We start from the raw sequence: 23,775 nt of genomic DNA on the forward strand, positions 1-23,775 counted from the left end.
TCACGTACAAGATTTGTGTGGTACGATCCGCAGTTCTGCCTAGCCAGCGCCAAGAAGACGACAATGTAAAGTGACATTACGCTGCAATTTTAACGATGTCAATATTTTCTAGAAGTAAAAATTCCAGATACAGCATATTCATTTTTCATTGATTCTTGCACCCAACAACACAACAAGATGACATTTAATAATAATAATAACAATTTAAGCTCCTTATTATGTAGCCGAATCTGTGCTGGTTTGTATTGGCCGCCTGCAGTTTTCCCTTTTGCCTCCAGCTAGCGCAGTGGCGTAACTGTGACGTCGGCTCGAAATTAGTCTAGATTAGAATAAAGTTCTTTTTGTTTTTGCTCTTCTGATGACTTTCAGCTTAAACTTTCTGCAAATTGTGTAGTTGAGCCATTCCACCGAATGGGTGACATTTGCTTGTTGTAACTCTCCAAATTAAACTTGATTTTTTATCTTTTTTCAACACTGAATCTAATACTACACATATTTAACTATTCAAAATGTGTATTGGTCAATCTCAGCCAACTTTTTTTATTTTTTATTACAAGGTTTAAGCAGAAGATGGACACATATTTTCTCAGTCCTGTTACCGAAACTCATGTGCCATTTAAAAAGCATGTCAATTAATTCCTTTGTTTTCCCCACAAGAAAGTGTTTATTCTAAAGAAATTGTTGGCTATATGTTCAAATAATTGATATTTGTGAAAAAAAAATCACTATATATTAAGGCAAGGTGTATTTTAATAAAAAACACAAAGCCATTTTTTCATTTTAAAGAAGACCGAACCCTCAAGTTTATAATTGTTTTAATAATTTAATTTATTAAACTATTGTATAAATGATGGACCAAACAAAACTGATTAAAACACTGGTTTAACTTTATTTTTTTAGAAGAAAAAAATAGTAACAGGAATGAACACTTGGTAACAGGAATGAGCGTCCATATGTGTGTGTATTGGAGAGAGAATTGGATGTAGAAGGAGAGAGAGAAGAAGAGAGATGGAGGGAGAAAGAGGGAAATTAAGACAAAAAAGGGGGAAAAGAGAGGGTTGCGGGTGTGTTTCGCTCCTTCCATTGCAATATGCCATAGGTGGGTGTTTCTGGCACCTGTATAGTATAGGTTTTCTCCATTTTCTTCAAAATATAAGAAAGACAAAGACACAACGTTTAAGTTACCTCGTGGTGGACTGGCTTCCTGGAAGTATGGTGTTCACATTATAAAACTAATGCTAATGTCTACAATATAAGTAATTGCAACCTTAAAACTCATAATTCAGGTGAATAGTATTATATAAACTAATATTTACAGTATTAAATCAACAAAACAGAGGACTCTACTCACTCCTGTTACTTTAACTCACTCCTGTTATTTTTCATATAAGCAACAGGACTGAAAGTAACAGGATTGAGTTTTTAAGCAAAAAGTTATCAAATACATGGCATATGGCCTATGATATGGCCACATAGTACATGCTAATAGCATGAGGACACTGAGCAATTTTTAGTGACTTACCAAAAGTTCATATTTTTAAAATAAACAAATAAAATCTAAGAAATAATTTAGGTAACAGGACAGCATGTTGAGATTTACCTTCTCAGTCATAGTTACAATTTCATCAAATATACAGAAATTAAAATGAGAGGACTTACTTATGGTCTTCCCATTGCCTTCAGAAGATCCAGATGATATAACTTCCTGTTGAAAATGTGTCTTGTGGAATATTCCAAATTTTTCAGGGGGGGGGGGGGGTGTTAGGATAACAGGACTGAGTGAAAACCCGGGGACACGACTAAAATTTGTATTTTATCTAAAATATTAGATAAAAAAACATTTTTCTCATGAAAAAAAAAAATTTTAAAGCATAGATTGGATATAAAGTCACACAACAATGCAAACAAATTAAGATTTCTGAAGGATTTTAATCATCATATTTCATGGTAAATTTTAGAGATAGAGAGTGGGGGACATGCAGAAAATGCTATTTTTTTGTGTTCTATGTAGTTTTTATTAATGTTTTTAATTATACATTTTAAATTTGTAGTTAGCTTAATGTGCAGGACAATTTGCTTAATAATAAAATGTATTTTAGAGTTAAATTTCATGCAATTTTATACATTTAATGTCCTGAGGACAGAAATGTCACCCTTTCGGTGGAATGGCTCAGTTGTGTATAGCGATAGCACCCAAAATACTATCAAAACACCAAACCAGCCTCCATTCTTCGCGAAAGATGGATAAAAAGGCGCACATGAAACAATAACCTTGAAAAAATTATATACGATCCGGCCAAATCACAGAGATGTCGATTCGCACGGGACATTATCACAGGACCAAGGTGTTCGGCGAAATATAGTAGGTACTATATTTTGCGTATTTTATTTATATTTTGCGGGGGAATTTTTACTTTACAAATTACAGACATGGCCGATTCGCACGGGATAAAGATCTCAGACAAACTCCGCAATTATTACAAATGACTAGAGGTCACCAGGTACTTATCCCGTGCGAATAGTGTCACGCCCGGTGTTGTGCCGAATTTCGACCCCCTGCCAAATTATTACCCACCTCGTTGAAGTCAGTACCTGATTGCCTAATCCTAACCCCACCCTTAATTATAACCCCTCCCCCACACCTAATCCTAAACCTACCAATACTAGGGGGGGTAATAATTTGGCGGGGTCGAAATTCGGCACAACACCGGAACTATCTTTGAGGAATCAACTCAATTCCCATCAATAAACACCGCGGTAAAAATAATCGGTTCTTTGAAGGATCGACTCATAACAGCGCTATCTAAAGCCCACTTAGAACAATTTTAGTTAACTTTAAACTTATTTCAAACTCATATTACGAGTCTACCTAGACAGCAATTTCGGCCAAAAATGCTTTCTTGGTAGGAAGATAGTAGGCTACAGCCGATGATAGGCTTCTTTCACACTAGCTATTTCATTTCATTCTACATTCTTTGACAAAAATCAAGACGGAAACGAAAAACCTTTTGTTTCCATTATGGTTTCAATATGCCTACTCGTATAGCTTCGCGAAGAAATTGCAACGACGTTTTATTCAATATTAAATGGATAGTTCACCCAATAAAATGTGCTGCTGAACACAAAATAAATTTTAACGAATGTTGGTAATCAAACGGTTGATGAGCCCCATTGACTTCCATACTAGGAAAAAAATACTATGGAAGTCATTGATACCATCAACTTTATCCATTGTAATAAAATCATTCTAAACTTACAATCCCTAATTCCACTCATCAAAATTCACTATATATTTTGTTGATTTATAATAATGGTTGTTTAAAAAGTAGACGAGATTCAGCTACATTTATGATAATTAGATCATGCAGATTAAAGTGGATAATGTGTTAAGTAAATATTGTCTGGATTAGGATTACAAGGCCTTTTCGATTTCTCCTATCATAAAAGGTCTATAGTTTTTGCTAGGCACATATTTTACAATCAGGATATAAGAGCAATAATAAAACCTTTAAAAAATGTACATGTTCAATCTACATCTAATGTCCATTTGTTAAAATCCATTACGTAGAATTACTACCACACAAGGGAACTTATTCAGCAATAAATGCCAATAAATTCACCCTAAAAGCTATCGTGCATTGGCATATGCAATATTCAGAAATAATTGCACCCATTTGGCATCCACAAAGTACACGGAGTAGATTAAAGTTGCTAAAATAGTCAGGCTAATCTATAATGTTAATGTTATGTGGTTGATCAAACAGACAGAGATGCTGTCTGATCAGGATATTGGAGTTCCGGTGTGATAAAGCATGGATTCTTTTGATCAGGTTCTCCATATATTTCTTACCGTCCACTTTATTAGTCATCTGTTTGATCTCCCCGCAGGAGGCCTGAGAGATTAGTCGAATCACTTACATTTTAATCCCAATTTTAAACTAAAATAGAGCCTGGGTCACATGGACATGTGGATGATCTAATGAATAAAACCATGAAATCAAAATGGACAATTCTTTTTTTATGGAATATTGCAGCATCCTTATTATAAATTATCCGTGCACATCATTATTTTAAATTAATCAGCTCTCGTCATCTTTAATCGAATTACTTCTCACTCTTGCAGTCTCTTCTCTGATGACGCGTTTACTGGCACGAGGGTGGGATCAACCAGTCACTCACATGAGATTGACCAATAGCAAACCATCCAATCAATTCCCAATAGACAAAATAAAGGACCAATCCAAAATGGATCTTTAATGGCATTGCTGCAAAAATCAAAACAAACAAAAAAAACATTAAGGACTTTTATATATAGTGGAAAGGTAGCTATACAGACTTCCAGTATTTAAAGAAATGCTATGAAGGACAGAGGATAAATGTTTTAATCTGTAAACTCTTTCCTATTCACATCATTCAAATAATTTTCCAGCCTGTTATACCATGACAACTAAAGGCCACTGGGAAACATTTCTGCCTGGTCTCGTCTTGGCCACAAGAGTGCAGTGTGCATCAGTGTTTCAACAACCTTCTGGCAAACAAGAACTAGTGTGTTCCTATGGGGGAAATATTCATTTATGGATCTCTCATACACTTCAAAAACCTATTTAAAGCAAAAGCACTCTTACAAATGTGTTCTTGGGTTAATATAAAGCAGAGAATTAATGGATATTCCTCATTTTAAAAGTGAAAAGAAAAACTCTTCAAACCAGAAGTCTTATTTCAGGATGCTGCTATTTCAACAGCATTTTTATTAGCAAAATAGTGGATATTAGTCAACATTTGTTCCCATCCAATAAGAACCTACATTGAAGGGATGTGTAGTTTAAAAAACATTTAATTGATCGTGTTACTATCAGAAAAGACGTTTGTGCTCCTACTGAAGGCTTCGATGAAACATTACATTCTACAGGTTGTCAAATCATTTGTTACGTAACATAAGGTATGTGAACCTAGTGCAAAAATGGAAAGTATTACAGGAAATCGAAGGAGAAAATCTTTGGTCCCTTTTAATGTATTCAAAAGTGGTTCCCTTTGATCAGTAATGCCTATTAATGCAAAATGCTGACCTTTTGCAGTTCTCCATTAAAACAGTTCATGATTTGCAGGTGCAGAGGAACCAATTCATCAGCAAATTTCAGGGCTCACCACAGTTTTTCCATCATTCCAATCACAGGCAAATCTGACATAATATGCACACACTGTGCAGGTAATGACTGCTGTTCTCGGATAAGCTATTGTGACTCACCATTTACAATTCACAGCTCTGAGATCACCCGTTTAGTCTTAAAATATCTAGCTTTCAATGGTCTAGACTACTATTGAACAGATAATAGCTGTGTGGATGAATATCAACTGGCTCATATTTAACTTGGTTGAAGAGGGGGGGAAAGCACTGCAACATTAACTGCAAGGCACATGACCTTAATATTCAGAGTAGAGACAGAAAAACGTTCCCAAAAAAACCCTTTGAATGAAAAATACCCTTTAAAAAAAGACCTGTAAAGTCAACGTCTTAAAACGGTGAAAAATTCCAGCAACAATTACAGTTGTACAAATATTTTACACAAAATGCTTTTTTTTTTCTCTCCCTAAAACGCCCTAAAAAAACCCTAAAAGGTTCGGAGAACATAAATATAAAGTTAAGTAACGCATTCAACATTCAGGTTCATGGTTGACCTTCCTCCTAACTCTGGTTCTCCCCAAAGGTTTCACGTCAGGCCACCTGCGTCACACTGCGGAAGTAAACGTTGGATGGATAAATATACAGTTTTACCCAAATCATAATGAACTCAATAAAATTCCTGTTTCTGCTCACCAGTAAGATGGCTCATTTTAGAAGAGCCCACAGTCCTTAAGGTTGTTTTTGATGATGACGTCAGTGACCGCGTCAAAGACGAACTGCACGTTCTTGGTATCGGTGGCGCAGGTGAAGTGGGAGTAGATCTCTTTGGTGTCCTTCCTCTTATTCAGGTCCTCAAACTGGCACTGAATGTAAGCGGCCGCGTCCTCGTACGTGCTGGATCCTTTGAGAGAGTTTCACACAGTTAAAATGGAGAAAGGCAATGAGACAGAAAAGCATATAAAATGTTATCACTCAATATTATATTTTAAAAAATTAGAAAAAGAGAATGAAAAACTTGAGACAGAAAGCATATTAAAATTACAAAATTTATATTTTTTCTAATATTGTAGAAAAATAATTATTAATTTTCTATCACATTAAATATTCTAGAAAAAAATATACATTTATAAATATTTCAAATAAATTAAACAGGATTGAGAGATTAAGCCATTCATACCAGTATACTCTGGGAAACAAATAGTCAGCGGGCTTTTTTTGATCTTATCGTCAAACAGATCCTTTTTGTTGAGAAACAGGATGATGGAGGTGTCCGTGAACCACTTGTTGTTGCAGATGCTGTCAAACAGCTTCATACTCTCATGCATTCGGTTCTACAAGACAAGAAACCAAGCACTGTTTGAGAGGAACTTTAATAGGCAAAGTTTCTGTTTCGTGATGCGGACACTGAAAGAGATCTTGTTTGAGTGCTCACCATTTCCTCATCTTCAGCCAGGACGAGGTCGTAGTCGCTGAGAGACACGCAAAAGATGATGGCGGTCACTCCCTCAAAGCAGTGGATCCATTTCTTCCTTTCGGACCTCTGGCCGCCCACATCAAACATTCTGAAAGTAGAGGAGATGTGGGTGGTGAGATGCACTCTTGAGATAGTCAAACTGAACACAATGATATTTTCGAGGAACTGTGGTACATATACTGAGAAAAATTATAAACAAAAAATTGTTTTTGCCCCCATTTTTCATGAGCTGAACTCAAAGATCTAAGACTTTTTCAATGTACACAAAAGGCCTATTTCTCTCAAATACTGTTCACAAATCTGTCTAAATCTGTGTTAGGGAGCACTTCTTTGCCGAGATAATCCATCCACCTCACAGGTGTGGCATATCAAGATGCTGATTAGACAGCAAGATTATTGCACAGGTGTACCTTAGGCTGGCCACAATAAAAAGCCACTCTAAAATGTGCAGTTTTATCACAGCACAATGCCACATGTTGCAAGTTTTGAGGGAGCGTGCAATTGGCATTCTGACTGCAGGAATGTCCACCAGAGCTGTTGCCCATGAATTGAATTTTCATTACTCGAACCATAAGCCATCTCCAAAAGCATTTCAGAGAATTTGGCAGTACATCCAACCGGCCTCACAACCGCAACCACGTGTAACCACACCAGCCCAGGACCTCCACATCCAGCATCTTCACCTCCAAGATCGTCTGAGACCAGCCACCCGGACTGCTGCTGCAACAATCGGTTTGCATAACCAAAGAATTTCTACACAGTGTGAGGGAAGCTCATCTGCATACTCGTCGTCCTCATCGGGGTCTCGACATGACGGCAGTTCGTCGTCGTAACCAACTTGAGTGGGTAAATGCTCACTTTCGATAGCGTCTGGCACTTTGGATAGGTGTTCTCTTCACGGATGAATCCCGGTTTTCACTGTACAGGACAGATGGCAGACAGATGTATGGCGTCGTGTGGGTGAGCGGTTTGCTGATGTCATCGTTGTGGATCGTGTGGTGGGGTTATGGTATGGGCAGGCGTATGGTATGGGCAGGCATATGTTATGAACAACGAACACAGGTGCATTTTATTGATGACATTATGAATGCACAGAGATACCATGACGAGATCCTGAGGCCCATTGTTGTGCCATTCATCCACGACCATCTCCTCATGTTGCAGCATGATAATGCACTGCCCCATGTTCCAAGGATATCTACACAATTCCTGGAAGCTGAAAACATCCCAGTTCTTGCATGGCCAGCATACTCACCGGAGATGTCACCCATTGAGCATGTTTGGGATGCTCTGGATCGGCGTATAAGACAGCGTGTTCCAGGTCCTGCCAATATCCAGCAACTTCGCACAGCCATTGAAGAGGAGTGGACCAACATTCCACAGGCCACAATCAACAACCTGATCAACTCTATGCGGAGGAGATGTTAGGCAAATGGTGGTCACACCAGATACTGACTGGTTTTTGGACTTGTGTACATAGAAAAAGTCTTAGATCTTTGAGTTAAGCTCATGAAAATGGGGGCAAAAACAAAAGTGTTGCGTTTATAATTTTGCTCAGTGTAATTAAAAGGGAGTTTAATCAGGCACACTCAAACAAAGACTACTATAAAAAATTAAGCACATGCATGCCCACATCAGACAAAGTCAAACGCCGTTCACACTATCAGGTACTGCACGTTTCAGAAAACATGGATTTTATAATTGTTTCGGCACATGCAGTTACAATGGCAATACTCACTTGAAGTGAAGGTCCTTGAAAGTGAAGTGGGTCTCCACAATACCAGTAGTCTTCACCCTGGTCCTCAGGACATCCTGCTGAGTAGGGACATATGAAGAACTGGATATTCGGTCTAGGTCATTCAGGTAACTAGAGAGAAAATACAGATTGATTAGTATTATACAAAAATCAGTTATTCAAAATCTATTTAACGGCTTAAAGGTTAACAGTCTTTAATTGAAAAAAATAAGCCATTCATAAGCTGATTTCACAGAAAAGTGTAAATACTATAGTGCTTTTGCTTAGTTTGAGTATCCTAACCATCCAATTATAGTAAAACTGACTCAACCAATAGTGGGAGTTTAAAGCGGTCCTATCTCTTTGTCTGCCCAATGACAGACTTGTTTAGGAAACCTGTTGGAAAATGTGTAGGAACCATGATTACTCCTGGCTGATGAAAAATAATGACCATTTTCAATTTCAAAATTCCATACTTTTACAGATATCTCTGTAGATTTTTCAGACCATATTAAACATGAATGGTTCATACATATTTAACATAAGAGGTTCAAAAACATAAATGGTATTACATTTGGTATATAGTACAGTCATCTGTAAATATTCTTAGGTCGTTTAATTTTGACTGGTTTTCTTGAAGTGAAGCGACAGATCAGCAAACAACAAAGTAAAGTCTGATTTAGATGATCATTTGCTCCTTTATCTGTTGCTGGTTTGAGTGGCACACGCACATTCCATTAGTGTTCAAAAGAGCTTGGCTTATGGTAAAAGACAGAGCTTCGTGTAATGATAATGTCCGCCTTTAATTTATTCAATTGTGTTTGACAATCACTAAAGGTTCATTAGATTTTAGTGACCATCACTGGCCATTAAAAAAAAATCTGCTTGTATCAAATGTATTTTTAGATATTCCTAAATTTATATTTTAGAAAACTGAATAGGGGCCATAGTCTGGAAACCCAAACTTTTCCATACTTATTTAGACCTGGAAATTACTTAAATACATACTTTTCCAAACTCCGTAAGAACCCTGAGTATGACGCTGAAAATTCCATTTCCAAAAATAAATTCCATTTTAAAATATATTCAAATACAAATTAGTTATTTTAAATTGTAATAAAGTTTCATAATATTACTGTTTTTACTGTAATTTTGATCAAATAAATGCATCCCCGGTGAGCATAAGAGACTTCTTTTGACCGACCCTAAACTTTTAAACGGTAGAGTTAAATTTATTCAAAATGGTTTATCTTTTCAGCCAATGGGCAGACACATCGCCTTTTTTATTATTCCATAGAATTGTCTATTGTAAAGATGTCTTTTTCATCTGGGTTGTATGCAAAAGGTAAGGGTTTACTGCATGCTTTTCAAAAATGCAAATTTGTCCTGTGTACTCAAAGTTTGCATAAAGCATATTTGAATCATGGGCCATAATGGATGGAATAACGTCAATAATAACTCTGCTCAATGTAATAGAAATGTCCGCACGCAGTACACGAGTCAATGACGTGGTCAGTGGCCACAATGGAAATGGAGCAGCATCATGTGGGGAGCACAAAGTTCATTATGTGGGAAACTGGCTGTGCAGGGCAGAAAATATGCCAAAAAACTAAGAGAGGTAAACTCACTATGAGGCAGAGTCATTGAGCTGGTACTCTCTGGAGCGACTGAAACAAGCCTGCACGCCTCCATCCTTCCACAGCCGCTGGATGATTCCAGCCAGCTCGCTTGTCATGTATCCCTCATCTGCAGAGCCGGCCAGAACAAACAGCTGCCTAGCGTCATCCTGAAAGAGAGCCAATCAAATGCAAAGTTATCTTGATTTCCTTTTGATACTTTATCATTACATAAATAAGAGGCCTGGAATATGTTTGGTATGCATTCAACCCCACTTTACTTTATAACAGCAGCACTTACAGCACGCCCAGCATCCGCAAAGTCAATCTTCAGGCGGCCCATGGCCCTTATAATGGCGATGATGGACTGGATAGTGTTGCTGTAGACCACGGCTCTGTACTGTTTGCACTCTTCCTCTGAGTAGCCTGCTTCATGGATGATTCTGTGGGAGAAAGACAATGCCATTAATTGAAGTAATAAAGCTAATAGTCCCTGTATTTTGTTAATCAGTCCTGGATGAAGAGGTTGAAAGCAGAAATATCATTATATTTGCCCTATAGAGTGCTGCATGGATGATGCATTTTTGTTGGCCAAAACCCAGGAGCAAGTTAACATTCTAGCACTTGCAGTTTAATAATACCCATCAGTGGGGTTTTTGGTTAAATGCCTGAAAAAAGGTGTATGGCTAACAAGCTCAAGATATTGTTTATGCGTCAAATGAGGATAGAAACAGTGCTACTCATTTGAACACATCCACCATTTATCCACTCAGCTCAAAGTTCAAATGGCTACAACAGTTACGTTTACTCGCTGATCGATCGGTGTCAGTCACACGACCACTAAACAGCACTGTGAGATCCAGTGAGAGAAGCACTTAAATTCAACGAAGAACACAAATGTCTCTGAGATTTAAACTACAGTAGTCAACATTTGAAGTGGATCAAAAAAGTTAATCAAAGTGGTCCTAAGACAAGAATGGGTGTTGTGGGTGTCAAAATGTATGTATAACTTTAATGAAACAGCGCTGACAAACAGGAGAAACTGTGCGCAACAATACAGTCAGAAGGCTTTTCAATCTAAAAATCTCCATGATTTACCATGGATTTACTTTAGTAACAATAACAGCACCATGGTATTGTGACAAATGTGGGATATTCATATTTTTATATTATTAATGTAGGAGGAGTAATGGAATATAATTACAGTATTTTGTGATTAAGCTATAACATTTGTGCATTCAGCCTAAATGCATTTAGGCTATTGTTTTTTTACAAATACCATAGAAATCAAATAGTTACATTTTACCATGGTAGTGAGGTGTTATATGCGTGGTTTTAACTGTGGCTACGATTAGTGTTGGGCGATATACTCCATTTTCATATCGTCAGCCTGTGAGATCAACGATACACAATATTATTGTGAGGGGGCGGGGCTTATTTGATTATTAACTTGATTTACTCATTCATTTGCTTGTTTTATTACTTCGTTTTATATACGAGAATCTTTTTCTATTTTGCTAGCAAAGGTGGAGTGTTTATTAATAGGCTAGATCAGGTTATTTCCCAGTATAGTGAGGTAAAGAAAATCCTAATCATTTTTGTATCTGACTCAGGCCCCATCCACACTACTACGTTTTAGTTTAGAAACGAAGACCTTTTGCTACGTTTGCACCTCCCGTCCAGACTAAAACGGCAAAAACGAAGTAAAACGGAGAAGTTTAGAAACGCTGCCGACCACGTTTTGCGTTTTGAATCTCCGGAGGGCGTTTTAGTGAAGACGGGTCAAAACTGAGGACTTTAGAAACGATGACACAGAGGCTCACGCTCGGCTCTCTGATTGGGTGTCCTACAACGGAAGAAAACGTACAATAACAGCCTGGACTACCAGTTACGTTAGTGCAAGTAAATTCTCCATTTTACAATGCTATAACTGCCTACATGCGCCGGAGGCAAGCTATTATTTGAGCAATCTGTGACAATTCCTGTGTGCATCGGCGGTATCGACCGTACATGGAGCGTCAGTTTTGGGTTAAGCCGGGAAGAACCAGCACATGGTGGGATATGGTGCGAAAACTTTCGAGTGTCCAGATCGGCACTTATCAACCTCATTGAAATCTGAGGAATAGTCAATCTGATTCCTGTTTACACCGGCACGCGCATGCCCAGTGTAGGTGAATGGTGACGTGATCCGCTCTAAGATCACGTCACCAGATCAGTAGTTCTAAAACGCAGTTCTAAAACGCATGTGTGATCAGTTCTAAATCGCATGTGTGGACAGAGATCGTATTCGTTTGAATTCTCCGTTTCTAAACTAAAACGCAGTAGTGTGGATGGGGCCTAACTCATTGCATGAAACACGCTGATGACGTGTGATGTCTTTGCAAGCAGTTGCGCCGAGGTATGGAAATGCGTTGACAGGCAGGTAGGAGATCGTATCATTGCATTCGAATGCATGGTTGGACGAACATTTTATGGTCCTACGCCTTCCACAAACGATATATGTATATAAATAGTTGTAGAAAGACTTGTAGCCAGCATAACAAAAGATGGTTCTGCTACAGATCCCCAACCCTGCCTTTAAGCCTTCTGCAACTTTTTCCTTCTTTATTTAAAAACATTTTCCCTGAAACTTTGAGTTAGAATAGTTTGCAAGAGTGAGATTATTAACACAATGAGGCTGTGAAAGTGGATTATTGACAAGTAAAAGCTTTCAAAAAATTAGCGGTATTACGCATGTATTTTTTGTTATAAGATTAGGGCTGGGCAATATGGCCAAAACAATTATCACAATCCTAAAAACACTAAAAACAATACAATTACTAATTAGTACAGTAGAAAGGGGTCACTTGCGCTTCAGCCTAGTTGGTGCTCATGGAACAGGACACAGAAATCTAAGAAAAAAGACCCAAGGTCTACTAGGACAAAGGAGAAGGACCGGAGCACAGAACGTTTTAAATAATTTTTAAATAAATTTTCTGGCCGTGCAGTACAGAAAATATCTTGCCTCCGGGGCATGTAGGCAAACGTAGCAAAAGGTCTCCATTTCTAAACTAAAACGTAGTAGTGTGGATTGGGCCTTAGACAGACGTCAGTCACGAGCACCGCAACAGCAGCCGCCTTTTACAGTTTATCCTCAACCAATACAACAAGCTTATGCTGCGTTCACACCATAACTCCTGTTATTTGGAAGAGATGGAACCCCGTGACGTAATACTCCTAGAGGTTCGTGACTCAAATTTATGCGTTTCTATGTCAACACTATCAAGGCCGAAATTAATCTGCAGCAGTCAGGTGGTACAGGACAGCACTCTTTAAGTAATGTTCATTATTATTGTAATATTATGTGCTTTGAGGTATGAGGTATTTCCATCTCTCATCTCGTGATGCTTTGCAAACTCTGCTGTGTGCGTTCATGCGTTTTGAAGGAGACGTGGTTTGTAGACGCTCTGAAGGGAGGGTGGGTTCTGATGCTTTCAAAGCTAGCTGCTCTGAAAACCACCATCCGTAACTTTAAGGTGGTGACAAAAGAAGCCATATAATCGTGGTGTAGGTTGTTTATTAACTATCCAAAGCTTTTTACTTCTGAATTGTATTTAGGCTTCAAAATACATCAAAGTTGTGTTCATGTTAAGATTATCATGAACAAAATGTGTAAGAGTCATAAACAGTCTTTTTGTTTGACAGTTTATTTTCTGCAATAATACAAAGGCCAATAGAAAATCAGGTTTTTGTTGAGGGAACTAGACTGGTAATAAACTGTCATCCCTGTTCTATTTCTAGTGGCTTTGAGTATGTTGAAAATGCTAAAAGGTTATAATAGTCTGACAAATGCGGGGAAGTCCCTTAATAAGTCATGTCCATAATCAAATGATTATGTAATGCACATTTAATTTAAATAAACACTGCTATCTGCGTGACTTCCAAATGTTATGAAACTAGCAAGACATTATGATGAGACATTTGTGGGTGAAACTTACTTCATCTGTTTGACAATTGTACTCTTCCCAGATTCACCAGCCCCTGTGAGAGAGAAAGAGAGTGTGTTAGCCAGATGGACACACACCCAAACATTCCAGATTTTTCCCTGCTCCATAAAAGAGTATGAGGATCTGACTCTAAACGATCAAGCATTTGTGGCTTCTGCCAGCTCAGCTAAAGTACTTGTCAGTATCAAATCGAGCGGGCAAAAATCTTATTTCCTTTGATTTCGCCAAACAAGTAATAACTAGGTGGGGAGACGCCCTTATCAACTTAAACCTTGAAAGGAAAAAAGACTTTTACTGAAATTATATTGTCGTGTTGCATCCTTACGATTCACATGATGAAAACAAGTGATCTAAAATAAAACAAAAAAAAACAAACAAAAGGGAAGTGGGAAACCTGACGTCATGTGAAATGGCCCAAACCAACAAAAGAGTCAAAGAAACCTAAACAATTTTATACTCATTACATGGATATTTCACTCCCCTGTACGTTAACAAGAGGAATACAACAAACCGACTTCAAGAATCACCAGTGATGTGAGGTGTAGTAGGTGTTAATCTTAATGGATTGATTAAAAGTCACCTCACCGTAAAGGGATTAGAGACTTTTTTCTAAACAGATTAGCTATATGTCCAGATAAGCATGTCAGCGCAGGTTTGATTGCAGGCGACAGACAGCAAATATAAAGATTAAAACAGTTAACTAAAGTTTCAAACTGGGGTTCAGGGGAAATAGGGAGGGCCAGGGAGGCCACAAGAGGGTCCACAGAAAATTTGTAAGGAAAAAAGGTAGATTTTAGGCCTGTCAACTGTGTTAATTAATAATGTTGATGTATTTTAATACATCATTAATAAAACTTTTAAATGATATACTGTTCAAAAGTTTGAGGTAGGTAAGATTTTCAAATGATTGATTATGTAGTTCTTATTCTCATCAAGATCTGATCAAAAATACAGTACAAATAGTAATATTGTGAAATACCATTACAATTTACATTTTTTATTTTATTTTAATGTAATTTATTCCTCTCCTGGCAAAGCTGAATTTTCAGCATCATTACTCCAGTCTTCAGTGTCATATGATCCTACAGAAATTATTATATGTTGATTTCCTGCTCAAGAAACATTTATTATTATTATTATTATCAATGTTGAAAATAGATGTGCTGCTTAATACTTTTGTGGAAATCGTGATACTTTTTTCAGGATTTTTTGATGAATAGAAAACTCAAACAACATTCATTTAAATTGGAAATCTGTTGCAACATTAGAAATATCTTTCCTGTCAATTTTATTCAACTTAATGCATCCATGCTGAATAAAAGTATTAGGCTACATTTCGTTCCAAAAAACACCCCAAAGAAATAAAAACCGAATCTGTTTTTGTGAAGAAAATAAAACATTAGTTTTTCCATGCGTTCATCTCTAAAATGGGGTCTTTAGATTTCTATACATGCAAATACATGCAAGTCTTTATATGTATATACTCCCTGACATCAAAATGATTTTTATAATTAAAATTACACCATTTCAGAATAAGGCTAGCTGGTCTATGGTCAGGAAAATCTAAATTCTCCCGTACAGCTCTTCTGTGAGATTAGAGTTCATCCGTTCACTGAGCGAACATTTTAATTAACCATCACAGTTGTGGTTGAGGACGTCCCTGCGGGAGGCAGTCCCACAGCACAAACATAGCAATTAGGCTACATCAGCATCTCTCACACTGATTCAACCCAACTGCGAGGAGACCGAACATGAAGCGCTGTTTTTACCCCAGAGACATCCACAAAACTCCCACACTAGTTGATGAGAGGCTTGAGGTCCTTAATCTTCATCCAAAGTATTAATCGTACTCAAACAAATTTCGTAATGTTTCCAGAGAAGCAAATATTGAAGTGTTCAACAGATAGAGAAGTCACATTGCAGGATGTGCGATGACAAGTATCGGGATCGTAGTTGATCCATACGGACAAGGAACCACAGTTTGAAATGCATGCGATTCTCGAGTTAACTGCAAAGAATGAAGTTTATCATTTGCATGCATTTAAGTTTTTGTCAGTTTAGCCTAAATATTCAAGCGATTTTAAACCATTGGTGCACAAGTTTGGTTTCGCGACCATTCAAAAGTTGCGTGCCATTTTCTGTGCGCGCACAAACAGAACACCAAATTCTGTTCTCTTCCGCATCTATTTGTGCTTGAACAGACACATACATGCAAAATTGTCAAAATGCCCACCTCTTTAATATCCTCCTAAACAGTTGCTTATAGGTTACAGTATGTGACTAAACAATGGAGAGAAAAAAATTATGCGCATTATTGTATTGGATCCGTGAATTCAGTCTTAAAGTGACAGCAGACTAATATTCCTGCTGCTGTCTGTTTAAATGTTAATCAAACAAAATACAAAGAGAAATAACTTTTGTAACTTTAACAAAATTATATTTAAGTTATACAGTGAAGACTAATTAAATTTAAAATAACACTGCATAATCAATTTCAGTGCCTGAATACTTTTAGAATTTCCTGAAAAACGAAGAACTATTCATCTTTGTTCTGTTGTATTTATCTATGCATGTAATATGTTTATGTTTATTTTCTTAGATTAGATTCACTCCCCTACAAAATCACCCACATTTTTCTAGAATGATTAAATATTTTCTAAATGGAGCTATTAAAGTCATCTGATGAATTTGTTTTTATATCGCTATATATATATATATGGCCAAAAAAATATATTTTCATTGCAATGTCTTTTTTTTACAATATCGTGCAGCTCTACTCGTTGCCACATTGTCAGGGCATTGCTACTTGGTTGTTAGGGTGTTCGGGTGGTTTCTTAAGCCAATAGTAGCCCGAGTCTTTACTTCAATTCAAGTCAATGTAGGTGTGACAGGGACAGGGTTTTGAGTGACAGGGTTGGTTTAAATCCTTTTAGTTCACAAACCCATACAACTTTAAATAATTTTCTAAACACAAATGAATATATTTTAAATTAAATCTGAGAGATTTCCGTCCCTCCATTGACAGTCCACTCAATTACCATTTTGACGCTTCAAAACGTTCATAAAGAGATTGTAAAATCAATCGATATGATTGAGCGAATTTAGGCTTTTATTCACATATAAACATTGATCAGTAAACAAACAAGCTCAACCATACTTGCTTGATGCAGAAGAACAAACCTCATTGGTTCGTCAAGATGAACGAAAGCCTTACAGGTTTGGAACGACATGAGAGCGAGCAGATGACAGAATTTTTTATTTTTGGGTGAACTAAAACTTATAATACTGATAACTGCTTTATTCTAAGATGCATCAATCCAAGTTTCTGGTGCCACATAGTGAATTTGACTCCCAACGCACTGGTTTCACCTTTTGTTTGGTCTCCTGTGGCTGCGTTTATGGTGCTGTAATTTGAACTGGCTCCTCGGTTCCTGGGCAACCAACAACACTGCCTCAGACGCACGATCAACATGCTCTAAACCGTGAACCAGTGGTCATCTTAACAGAATTATTACATTACATTTTGATATGCACGTGTGGCACTCACTGACTTTTGTAAAAAATTCTTCAAACAACCATCTGTGAAAGTGTTCTCTGTTTTCAGCAGCGAATTTATTATTAGTAACAATCCTGGCAGTCACCATTTGTCCCCTTCTATAGTCTAAACAGGAAGTCCAGCCTGTTTTACAGCAGGCGTAAGGGACATATGCTGTAGATCCGCAACGTCAAAAAGCAAACAAACCCAAGAACGCAGCACACGGAGGGCGTATGATGATTCAGCACTTAGGGAGAATCCAGTTAACTACATAATTAGATGTCAATTCCCTAAAGTTTGATGTTGTAAGGGCAGGTTTTATGTCTTCTAACAATGTACACAGCAAGAGGAGACCAATGGGAAAGTGGTTTGTACAATAAACGTATAATTAAACTGGCAAATCTAAGTTAAATGTTGACCATTATCGGGGAACTGACAACTTTCCAGCTTTTCAAAAATGAATTGAACTGCATGTAAAACAGCACCAAGTGCTGCTCTTCACAGAGTGTGTGGCATTTTCTCTGAAACAAATATTATGATTAAGCTGCACACACCATCAATAACCAAGAAAGACGCAAATGTTTAAATCACCACAAGCTAATAATTTTGTTCGGCTTCATTACTCAATGCCCCGAAAAATCCTTGCACACAAATACTGGAAAAATACAAAAGAAACATATGCAAAACAGGAATCAGAAACTGAAAAACAAGTGGCCTCTATGTAAATCGCAATGAATTTACAAGTCTACTGCTAAGGTAATAGAAAGAAAACTGTGAACTATACATACATATTATATGCAGCAACTTGCGTGAAATTGAAGGAATTTACATTTAAATATATTTTGTTATAGCCCAAAGCAAATTCTAAGACCATATGGGGTTGTTTGAGTATTATTATAAAATAATAATACATTCTTAGGGGGATAAGCATGGTTTAAATGCAAAAAAATAAAAATCAACTCAAAAGAACAATATCTGCTATTTAAGCATGTCTTTAAATCTACTCTAGAGTGTTTAAGAGCTTGTTGTTTGAGAACCTATTTAAATAATTCAAATATATGCCATTTATTCAGGAGTTTGCAGACTCGTATGATGTCTGTGAGACCACCAGGACCACTTTTTAATCTAGCATCATCCACTCCAGTTTACTCCAAGCACCCAGCAGGACCCTCCATATGCTCAAGCTCATTTATTATAATTGGATGAGGGTCAGGATAATGTATCAGATCTATCTCCGTAAATCAGGCTGTGGGGATTAAATTAGATTAAACTAACGTCAGTCTTTTGTTGGCTGGATTAGCCGAGAACCTCTTGCGTCTAACTGCCCATTTTTGCGAATATGCAAACCAGCACTTTGAAGAAGTCAAGGCCAAAACAAAATCAGTCTCACACACACACACACAAAAACGCAATCATCTAATCTCGAATGTATAGACATGGAAATTACACTATTAAAAATAATGGTTAATGATTCGAGATTCTGAGTGGATTAGCTTCACATGCTAGCCGAGACACCAACGCGGCAACTATGGCCAGAAAAGTTTACAGCGTCCATACATATGCACTTGACTGCTTTATTCTCGACTCATATATTAAGTAAATGTTAATTCCAATGCTAAAGTAGCTTGTATTTCCTGTTAAGTGACATTTAGAGGGCTTTTCCACTAGCGAATCGGCTAACTCACCCAGCAGCAACAGCTTGACCTCTCGCGACGCTTTCTCTCCATCATCCCGCAGGTTTTTGTCAATCATTTTACTCCTCTCCTGGGCGCTCTTGTCGTCCGAGCTCAGGGTGCACCCCATCTTTTTGGAGTTTAAAACGCTTTCAAACGATATAAGAAGTCGACGCAGCGAAAAAATGGAGGAAAGAAAGAAATATCATGCACAAGTGGTTCAAAAGAGGGAGACACCCCGACGTCTCACGCCCAACTCTTTCACACACGCGCACAGCCTTTTAAAACTGTAGTTTTCCAGAAGCTGGAGTTTCTATAATTAAAAAAAAATAAAAACGGACGGTGTCAGTTATCAATCGAATGCCTTGACGGCCATGGTTGATTAAAATAAAGTAAAATTCAATAATTTATGCCTAGCCTCACGCTCGGCTTCTCCCACTGCTGTTAAAGTGTCGAAAAGATCGACGGAGTTTCCTGTTTCTTTTCATACATAAATCCCCCCTCCACGGCCGCGCGCCCAGAGAGCACGCTCCCGCACACATGCGCGCACGCACGGGTGCGCGCATATCGATCCCAAGTTCTTCTGATGTCAGAAAAATTCGATGATAAAAACACTTTTAATTATTTTATAAACTTTCTGAAAATCTTAATACTATTAAAAAACCCTTATTCGTAATATAAATATAAGTATTTATATATTAATAAGGATATATTATTTAACATATTTTCTAAAAATATATTTAAATACATTTTTATTTACGTTATTATATGTTATTATTTATATTTTAATTAGAATATTTGAAATTTCAGAATTTTATTTATTTTTAATTTTTTATCTATTTACATTATTTATATTTAAATAATAATATATTATTTATAATTGTATAATTTATCTAAAGCATAGAGATCTAAAGCCACGTTAAAATACATATTTACAATATTTATTTGTATTTATTTGTAACTGCTTCTCAATTTATCACCATCATTTAAATATTAACAATTACATATAATTTGATTAAATGTCTGAAATGCTCATTCTTTAATAAATCTTAATATTCATAACATTTAATTTATTTGTCATTTAGGGTTAGGGTTATTTATATATTAATAAATATATATTTTAATTATGAATTTATAATTATTGTGTGTGTGTGTGTGTGTGTGTGTGTGTGTGTGTGTGTGTGTGTGTGTGTGTGTGTGTGTGTGTGTGTGTGTGTGTGTGTGTGTGCGTGCGTGCGTGCGTGCGTGCGTGCGTGCGTGCGTGCGTGAGAAAACTGGATGAGAAAATTATCGATATTTAAAAGATTTTAAAAAGCCAATGTTACAAAATGTGACATTAAAAAGTATAAAAGTCACTCGTTTTTCTAGAGTAACACTGTTCAACAGTGACATCCGCAGGTAAGTTACCGCTTCTCTTTGGCCTCCCCTGAGCCCATTGACTTTTAACAGATCTCCCGAAGCGTGCGGTGGGTTTGGGGGGAAGTCACGTGAGAGGAGGCAATGCCTCCACCATGCTATGATTGGATATGATCGGTTTTAATTGGATAGGATTGGGTCTTTTTGGATAAATCCCGCCTCTTGTTTTTGTGCGTGTTCTCAAATCGGCCTGAATGAAGACAATGATGGCGTTTAAGTAAGTAAACAGCTCAGCCACTTATAATATAATATAATATAATATAATATAATATAATATAATAGGCTATATTGCCTTGTTCTGTCATGCCAAAACACTGTTTCAACTGAATTACAGCCAATATCATAATTACTAATGCAATAAAATGCTAGTAGTACACTGATGACAAACGAATGGTAGATTTAAGAATAAAATATCCCTTTAACTAATATCCTCACAATAGTGTGTCAAATGTGTATTATTGTGTATTGTAGAATAGAATTTTTTTTTAGAACATGTAATTTTTTACATTAGTGTATGCATAATGCATAGGTTGGTGAATATGAATCATTTATGGAGGAAATGGCTCCATTTGGTGAGATGAATGAGGCCACATCTGGTTGGTCAGGTCACGGGTCTAACCATATTCAAATAGATTCAGATTTAGGAGATTTTCTTACAGGTGGCACAAAACCATACAGAAAATCAAAAGATGAGCTCATAAGCTTTTCAAATATTATCATATCCAGCCTTATTATTTTACATACTATTTAAATTTCAAATGTCATGAGTATGCAAACATAGCAAGTTCCGCCCCATATCCGTGACTAGTGTATTTTCCTAAAGAACCACAATGGAAGAAAAAGCACACTCAAGCCATTTAAAATGAGAGTAATCATCATGGCGACTGAACATTCATTACACTGATTTATAGTGTCATTCATTGTTAGGACTTTAAAATATATATTTTAGGTTTATTTCATCTGCGCAACTTGAATTTCACACTATTTTAGGCAACAACAATAACAACAACAACAAACAAACAAAAAACAAACAAACACTAAAACATTGTCAAACGGTCCCTGGAAAAGCCATTACTTTTGTAGGCCTACCAAGACTTTACATGTATCTTATAGGGTTATTTATCTGAAAACATGAACTGATGATGCAGGCAAGATGACTTGTATATAAATGTATTAATCCAAGTCCATGAAAGTATTATTAATAATACGATACGATCCAGGGTGCAGTAATCTATGCGTCTTTATGTTATAAAGTGGTGAGATGAAACAACAGGGATCATTTTTCTTTCTCCAGCATAGTGAGACTTGCTATGCTTAGGGACTGATTGCTTGCTGTGCTACTGGAATAGTAGAGACACTGCTGAAACAGGACCTGTGGGGATAAGTGTGCGTAAGTGTGTTTGTGACAACATCCAACGTGCGTTATGGGCTTTCTTATCTTATCTTATCTTTTTTAATGGGCTTTTTAATCTATTTATATAAATGAATTATAAAAAAATATAGACTAAAGCCAGCTTCATGGTCATTTTTTTAGGATTTAGCTTATTTACCTTTGTTCATATGTGTCAGAAAGAGAATTTATAGTAATTAAGTAATACAGTAATTATTATTTTAGATGGCAGGCAGTGAGTATTCAGTATTCAATGTTACTCTGCTCAGCAGTACCACTAAGTGGCTGTACAATGGAACAGCATGGATTACTGTTCAACGGATCAACTGTTCATAGTTTCAAAGAAACAAATATTTCAAACTATTCAGGGAACTAATTTATTCAGACATGATTTGAATACACTTGAACAATTTTTTACTTTCTACTTGATATTCTTGACATTTTTAGTCACTAAATAAAACAAAACTCAATAATTAAAATAAAAAGGATGTACTGCCCACTACACACAAGTATTTCAGCAACAATGTCAGGAGGACAGTAGCTTAGTACCTTGATGTCTTCCTATGGTCTGGTGGCACTAGGACATTTATTAACAGGACCTAAGACTGGCTTTTGTCTTTTAGTACTTGTGATGAGATGTTTGACAGCAAAAGTTTCCACTTGGCAGCTGGCACTGCTCACAGCAGCCTGAACCCAGACTTTACACGTCTACCAAGAGACAAAGGACAGTTCTGTGGTAGGCCTTCACTGTGCACTCCAGCCTGTTACATATTGTTAGATAAATAAAAAGACAGATAGATAGATAGATAGATAGATAGATAGATAGATAGATAGATAGATAGATAGATAGATAGATAGATAGATAGATAGATAGATAGATAGATAGATAGATAGATAGATCTAACGAACATAGGAGTCTTCATTTACCTCCGACATCTGATCTACTGAAGACGCAGTGGATTAAGTTACTTTTGTTTTTGAAGGGAAAAGCGCCCCCAATCTACCTAAATAGGTATCTATCGATAGATAGATAGATAGATAGATAGATAGATAGATAGATAGATAGATAGATAGATAGATAGATAGATAGAGGGAATATACTGCTAAACATAATGAAATATATTACATAATAAATTTCCATATATGGGATTTATTTTCCATATAACTACTGCTTATATTTTCAATATACTGTAATATATACATTGACCATGTATGGCTATATATTGATACATACAAAAATATTTAGAAATGAAGAAAAATATAGCATGTAATATTCATAAAGTTTTATCCTTTATTGTGTACATACAGTATATTGCGCATACATGTTCCCATATCAATGTGAATGTATTGTACACACATATACACACATTCACGGAACACAATCAGTGGTTACAACAGCCTTCTAGTTCCCAGCATGCTTTGCTTCTGACTGTTAAAGGAGAGTAAATGTTCAAATGAATTGTAAATTTCACATTTTGCTCATATTAAAAGGGGCGACGTATCCTGGGGCATACAAACATTTGAGAGGATGTGTGGAGAGGCAGTGAAAGTGTAGGTCTCATTTCTTAGTTTCATGTTAAAAGGGTGTTTGTTGTGAATCTTTAGATGGTGTTTTTTTTCATAGATTATTTGTTTAGCTCACTGGCAACATTTAAAAACAACATGACCATCAGTTAAACATGTAAGCCCCCTCCATATAATATATAATTATAATAGATGAAAGTTAATATATTTTACTGTAAAATATACTGTAGAGTCTACACTTTAAAGCATTACAAATCAAGATCTGAACCCCGAAAAAAGCTGGTTCTGAGACTTACTAACCCGA

General features: G+C 36.7%; 1 protein-coding gene across 1 annotated transcript; it reads right to left on the reverse strand.

Annotated features, from left to right (window-relative positions):
• Window positions 1–4,714: 4,714 nt before the first annotated feature.
• On the reverse strand, window positions 4,715–19,679 carry gnaia (guanine nucleotide binding protein (G protein), alpha inhibiting activity polypeptide a). Its single transcript, XM_077210927.1, has 9 exons — window positions 19,154–19,679; window positions 13,925–13,967; window positions 10,249–10,390; window positions 9,960–10,117; window positions 8,335–8,463; window positions 6,555–6,684; window positions 6,300–6,453; window positions 5,816–6,023; window positions 4,715–5,732 (listed from the first exon to the last, which is right to left on the reverse strand). Exons 1-8 carry the CDS (start codon window positions 19,269–19,271, stop codon window positions 5,833–5,835), a joined length of 1,065 nt encoding a protein of 354 aa, XP_077067042.1. The 5' UTR covers window positions 19,272–19,679; the 3' UTR covers window positions 4,715–5,732; window positions 5,816–5,832.
• Between the last annotated feature and the right edge of the window lie 4,096 nt (window positions 19,680–23,775).

This window comes from Siphateles boraxobius, unplaced genomic scaffold (genome assembly GCF_051911475.1).
Source record: "Siphateles boraxobius isolate OS27281-9 unplaced genomic scaffold, OSU_SipBor_1 65, whole genome shotgun sequence".
NCBI classification, from domain to species: Eukaryota; Metazoa; Chordata; class Actinopteri; order Cypriniformes; family Leuciscidae; genus Siphateles; species Siphateles boraxobius.